The sequence below is a fragment of the Urocitellus parryii genome, chromosome 6 (genome assembly GCF_045843805.1).
Source record: "Urocitellus parryii isolate mUroPar1 chromosome 6, mUroPar1.hap1, whole genome shotgun sequence".
NCBI classification, from domain to species: domain Eukaryota; kingdom Metazoa; phylum Chordata; class Mammalia; order Rodentia; family Sciuridae; genus Urocitellus; species Urocitellus parryii.
In genome coordinates this window covers 9,874,259-9,880,551 of record NC_135536.1, presented here as the reverse complement: position 1 = coordinate 9,880,551, position 6,293 = coordinate 9,874,259, and the positions used below count along the sequence as shown (strand labels likewise).

General features: G+C 49.4%; 1 protein-coding gene across 1 annotated transcript; it reads left to right on the top strand.

The window, feature by feature from the left end:
- Positions 1-429: 429 nt before the first annotated feature.
- Tcl1b (TCL1 family AKT coactivator B) lies at positions 430-5,441 on the top strand. The gene is made up of 3 exons (XM_026411767.1): positions 430-600; positions 4,857-5,051; positions 5,388-5,441. Exons 1-3 carry the CDS (start codon positions 430-432, stop codon positions 5,439-5,441), a joined length of 420 nt encoding a protein of 139 aa, XP_026267552.1.
- The last annotated feature ends 852 nt before the right edge of the window (positions 5,442-6,293 follow it).

Genomic DNA, 6,293 nt, shown 5'->3' with positions numbered 1-6,293 from the left:
AAGGGTGGGCAGTGCCTGCAAACTCGGAGTCTGTGCAGGGAGGTAGCAGCGGGGAAAAACAGAATCACCCATGGGAAAGTGGGGGTGGGGGAGGTGCCCAGAGAGGAGCTGCAGCGGACCAAAGGGAGCCGGAGCTTTGGTCTTGGAGATCACTCAGCCCTGGTGAGGAGAGGCCCGAGCCCAGGCCTGGGCAGCTCTGTCCCCAGGAGCTGCCCTTCTGCCATGCAGCTCCAGGACAGTGAGCCCCTACTCTCACCCACTGCCCACTGCTCTTAGGCCCTGCCCCTAATTGCACCCTTGGGGGGTGCCCCTGCCCCTGCCCCGCCTCCTCCCTGGTCCTGCCCCTCGTGGGATAGGCTCCTCCTAAGGAGGCTGCGCACTTAGGGGACCCCACACCGGCCTCCAGGCCTGCCTGGAGCGCACCCTGCCATGGCTTCCGTTGCTTCGCCTTCTCTGCTCCTCAGGGCGCCCCCCCACCACCTGTGTGTCCAAAGGCCTGGCATCTACAGGGACGAGGAGGGGAGGAGCTGGGTGACAGTGGCCCTGTGTATCAGTCCCTCCCAGCGGGCTCAGGCCAGGTGCTTCCCCACTGCCAGCACAGTGAGTCCTGGGGTGAGAGGGGAGGCTGCGGGGAGAGGGGCGGGGTATGCACAGCGAACCCCTACCCTTGTGGGTCCAGAGTGGGGTGGGAGTGGGGGAAGGGCAAACAGCCTGAATTTGGCCTGCGGGTAGAGCTCTGCCATCCAGTGCGCTGAGGCCGGAGGCTGAGAGCGCTCAGGGCCTGAGAAGGCTTTCACTTGGGACAGCTGTGAAGCTGGGCTTTCTGGGATGAGCAGGAGTTCTCCAGATGAAAGGGGCTAGGACTGGCATGAAGGCTTTGCCATCTGGAGGCAGCCCGTGGACCCAAGTGTGACAGTGTGGTTGGGTCCAGATTCCCAGTCTGACAAAGGAGAATAAGGTACCTCTCACAAATGAGCCGCAGACATGGCCCAGGGCGTGAATGGCCTGGGGAGCCCTGAAGAGATAACACATCCTACCTTTGGAAATTGATTCAGGAGGCTTGGCTGGAGTCCTACATGCTGTGTTTCAAAAGCTCCCCAGGTGATAACAATAATCAGGTTGGAAACCCAGGTAAGGGATTTAGATCAGAGCCCATCTTTGAAGGATAAGATAAATACCTCCATGTATTATGGTAAATACTTCTCCAGGTATTTAAAATATTACTGAAAACATAATAAACAATCGATGGGCATTTTAAACAACAGCCCATTGCTTAACAAATAGGTTATTCTGAAAATTTTGCAAGAGAACTTTGAAAGTCCTTTCTTCCCTGTGGAAAATATGTGAGATACTCAAAAAGTTCTGGACCAAATATTTTCAGCTTTAAAAAATCCCAGGAAAGTGTTGAGTGTAGGGAAGGTGCAGAGTGGTCTCAAAAAAGTGAAAATAGAGCCAGGCACAGTGACGCACACCTGTCATTCAGAGGCTGGGGAAGCTGAGGCAGGAGGATTGCAAGTTCAAAGCCAGACTCAGCAACTTAAGGAAGGCCCTAGGTAACATAGCATGACCCTGTCTCAAAATAAAAAGGACTGGGGGTGTGGCTCCGTGGTAAAGCATCCCTGGGTTCAATCCCCCGTACCAAAGAAGAAAGTAAAGTAGTTGCAGACCATCCAGCAGATCCACAAGAATCCAGAGCAGGACTTGAACAGATAGTGCCGTGAACAAGTTGTGCAAGTACTATTCACAATAGCCAGAAGGCGCAGGCCGCCTGAATGCCCAGTGATGGATGAGGGAGGTGACAAGGCGTGTGCCAGGAGGGACGAGGCCTCCAAGAGGAGGGAACTCCTGGCGGGTCTGCAGTGTACAGAACCCAAGGACGGGTGCTAAGTGAAAGAAGCCAGTCCTAAGGCACATGTGGCTTGCAGCCCTTCCGTGAAGTACTTTGAGTAGTCACAGTCACAGAGAAGGACAGGGTGGTTTCCACAGCCTGCCAGAGGGACTGCGGGAGGTGGTGTCTACAGTAGGAAGGGGTTTTAGTTTGGGAAGATGAAAAACGTTCTGGAGATGCTGGTGGTGATGGTTGCACATGTGGGTGTCCTTAACGCCACTGGAGTGTGGCCCAGGATGACTAAAATGGTGTAAAGAAAGTATCAGCAAGAATAGAATTGATTCTTCAAGCCATTTAGTCACGGGTAGAGTATGGAGTTTTTTCCCCTCCTATGTAGAAAAAAAAAGAATTTCTTTGTTTCCTTATTTTGATTGGTCCATTACAGTATTCACCATGTTGGATTTATGTATTCACACATGCACACAATATAACAATGTAACTTGGCCACAGTCATCCCCAGTATTTCCCGTCTCTCTTCCTCCTCCCTCCCCGGATCTTTGCTCTATTGATCTCCCTTCAATTTTCCTGAAATACTACTTCCAACTTTCTTTTCCTTTTTCCTCTCTAGCTTCCATAGGAAAGAAAACACATGACCCTTGATCTCCTGAGCTCTCCTGCAAAACTTTTCATTCACTTTCCCTCAAAACATATAATTTCATTTTTCTTTATGGCTGAAAAGAACTCCATTGTATCTGTACAGCACATTTTATTTATGAATTCCTCCACTGATGGACACTTAGGCTGGTTCCATGGTTTTGTTATTGCGAATTGTGCTGCTATAAACTTAGGTATGCATGTGTCACTGTGGCATGATGACTTTAATTCTTCAGGGTAAATACTGAGGAGGGACACAGCTGGGTCATATGGGGCTCCGTGCCGAGTCTTTTGAGGAACCCCCATGCTGATTTCCACTGTGGTTGTGCTAATTTACAGTTCTATCTACACTTCCTTTTTATCCATGCCCTCTTCAGAATTTATTATTGTTTGTATTCTTGATGACTGCCAATCTGACTGAAATAAGATCAAATCTCAGTTTAGTTTTAATTTGCATTTCCTAATGGCTGATGTTAACATGTTTCATATATTTATAGTCATTTGTATTTCTTATTTTGAGAAGTATCTGTTGAGTTCATTTGCCCATTTATTAATTGGCTTATCTGTTTCTTCGGTGTTAATTTTTTTTTTTTAAATTCTGCTGGGTGCCGTGACATACACCTCTAATCCCAGTGACTCAGGAGGCTGAGGTGGGAGGATTGTGAGTTCCAGGTCAGCCTCAGCAACTTAGTGAGGCCCTGAGCAACTTATTGAGAACTTGTTTCAAAAAATTAAAAGCTGGGATCTGGCTCAGTGGTTAAGCACTCCTGGGTTGAATTCCAAATAAATAAATAAATAAAAATAAAGACAAAAAAATAAAAACATTTTTGCTTTAAATATTCTAGATATTAATCCACTGTCAGAAAAGTAGCTGGCAAAGATTTTCTCCCAGTCTGTACATTCTCTCTTCACATTCTTGTTTCTTTTGCCATGCAGAAGACTTTTAATTTGAGGCCACCTCTTTATTAACTCTTGGCATTATTTCCTGAGCTGTAGAGGTCCTCTCAGAAAGCCATTGTCTGTGCCCAAATGCTAGAGTGCTGACTCTATGTTTTCTTTTTTTTTTTTAAATTAAGTTGTTGACGGACCTTTATTTTATTAATTTATTTCTATGTGGTGCTGAGAATTGAACCCAGTGCCTTACACATGCAAGGCAAGTGCTCTACCACTGAGCCACAACCCCAGCCCTGACCGTATGCTTTCCTTTAGGAATCATGTGGTTTCTCATCTAATTCTTAGGTCTTTGATTCATTTTGAGTTGATTTTTGTACAGGGTGGGAGATAAGGGTCTCTTTTCATTCTTCTACCTTTGAATATCAACTTTTCCCAGCACCATTTGTTAAAAAGCCTGTCTTTTCTCCAAAAAGCAATTATTTCTTAAGTAGATCAGTATTTTCACATATATTCTCAGGGTGGGAACAAGACCCCCTGAGCATGACCAAATGCAAGGATCAGCAAACTCTTTCTGAAAAGGATCAGACAGTAGAAACTGTCCCGTCGCAGGCCACAGAGACTCTGGTAACTGCTCTGCAGTCACAGTCGGCGAGTGAAGGAAGGGGCCCTATTTTATTTACAATAAAGTTTTATTTAAAAAGCAGCTGATAAGCCACATTGGGCTCATGGCCCTTCTTTTACGGACCCCTGATCTCAAGTCCATATCCAAAGTGAAGGAGAGAGTTTGCCATGTAATTTAAGGCTTCTCTCATAAAAATGGCCCATGAGACTCAGGGTGACAAAGAGAACAGCCATTGGCCACTCGAGAGCCTGGTGAAGGGTGAACAGCCTTGGCTTAGCCTTTTGGGCACCAGGAAAGGGGACAGGTGCTTGGGCAGGTGTCTGTGTGGGGCTATTTTGTTGCATGTAGAGCTTGGTGGCGGTTCATCGTTGTGACTTTTACCTTCATACCTTTGGGCGTTGGCTGGATTTTATGACCTTTGAGTTCACGAAAAGCTTGTGAAGTCAGGATCAAAAATGCAGCACATTTCTCTTGGGGAAGAGCCATCACCTCCAGGCCCTGGGTTCCTGGATATTTTGTTTTTTAAAAGAGGATTTTTAAAACTATGCAAATTGCTGAGACAAAGCTGGAGAGTGCACTGAGTGCCAGCCCAGGGTGCTGGCAGGGTGGAGGGGCTGAGCTGGGAGAAGTGGAGTGGGTGTGGTGGGCGCAGGCCAGAAGAGCGCCCTCACCCAGCTCCACACGGAGCCCCCAGGAGATGGCGTCAAGGCTGGCATTCTGAAAAGATGCCCTTCGACCTCTGACCCCAGCAGCCCACCAGCTGAGGGGCATCCAGGACCATGTGGATTGTATGTCATGCTGTTCCACCCTGTGCCAGGAGCCTGTTCCTGATGTGCCCCTCTTCTCTGGTCCCTTCAGCGTGAACGCAGCATCAGAGTCCACTTATGGCAGATACCTGTACACCCCCAGGGCACCCTGTTCTTCAGCCAGCTGCCCTTCTCCCAGCTGCCCCTCACGTGGCAGCTCTGTCCAGGGAAGAAGTACCAAGGAAGTGACTCTAGGACCTGGCAAATCGTGGACCATGACCAGGCAAGTGTGTGGTGGCTGCTGCGGGTGAGAGTGGTGAGCGACAAATGATGCCTGCCCCGGCCCCTCCCTCCTCTGCACTCTCCCCACCCCCTGGGGGGTTCTTGTCTTCCTTAAGCAGCTCTATCAGGGTCCACCAGAGAACATGCAGGCCTGAGTGTGTGTGTGTGTTTAGGGGCACACACATGTGCACGTGGGCACTTGTGTATGGGGGGGGCATGGGGGTGGAGGCGATGGCTTCCCTGGGCTATGGAATCCAGGGAACCCAGGCCTCTCTCCTCCTGCTGCCAGTCTGCATGGTGGATCTGTGTGGCTGGGGGCTGCCCCCACCCAGGGCCTCTGATGGCTGCCCTTCTTCTGTAGATCGGGGCCACGGAGCAGCTGACCCTCATGCGGCAGCTCTACCCTGGAGAGTAAGTGATGGGGCTGGCATGGCGGGGCCCAGCCTCCCTGTGCCGAGATCAGAGGACAGCTGGAAGACTCGCCTCTTTATGGGTCAGGGTGTGGGTCTACCTCCCTCACTACTGGTCCCTGAGTTTGTCTTCCATAGCCCTCTGTCGCCCTCCTCCTTTGGATGTGATTGTCCTCTACATGCAGCACCCCCAGGAAGCAGGGGATCCCCTGGATAGCAGCCATCACTCATCCTTGAAAGAATTCTGCAAGGCGTGCACATTAAGGTTCCACTTGGCCGACAAGAATACTGGTTGCCAGGGGCTACAATGATTTTCCAAGACAGCAGTCTGGAGTCAAGCTCAAAGTCCAGTGGTCTCGGCTCCGTCGTCTGCCCTGGTCCTGGGGTGTGGCTGGCCTTTGAGGATCCAGCTCTGACCCACTCAGGGCTTCTCCAGAGAGGCGGCTGCTGAAGCAGGCCATTTGCAGACAAGAATTCAAATTGGAAACGGAATCCTCTTTTTTTTATTGCCATCTTTTCTTCCTGGTAATGTTTTGGTGTCGGGTTTAGAAAATAAGTCAAATTGGGTTCAACCAGATTTGACATTTTGCCACCAACAATATAGAAGAAGGGGTGTGAGGTCTACGTGTTGGCCAAGTCACACGTGGTAGGGCACAGACTCTGGCTGGGGAGGGGTCACCAAGCGTGGGAACAACTGCGGGGTCTTCGCGGGAGTGACGTCTTTGCCAGTATTTCCTCCCATTCTTGTGTTTTTACTGTGTTCAAGTTGTTTTGTGGTTTCTCTTGTTTTTATTATTGGGATTTTCTTTCCTGCCCTGCAGAAACGTTTCATTTTTAATAAAGTCCTATTTATTGCT

Excerpts from the sequence above, each read along its gene's own strand:
- Tcl1b (XM_026411767.1), top strand. The coding sequence starts at position 430 with ATGGCTTCCGTTGCTTCGCCTTCTCTGCTCCTCAGGGCGCCCCCCCAC. Across the intron at positions 601-4,856 it reads GCTTCCCCACTGCCAGCACA|CGTGAACGCAGCATCAGAGT; the intron begins GTGAGTCCTGGG and ends TGGTCCCTTCAG. Across the intron at positions 5,052-5,387 it reads GTGTGTGGTGGCTGCTGCGG|ATCGGGGCCACGGAGCAGCT; the intron begins GTGAGAGTGGTG and ends CTTCTTCTGTAG.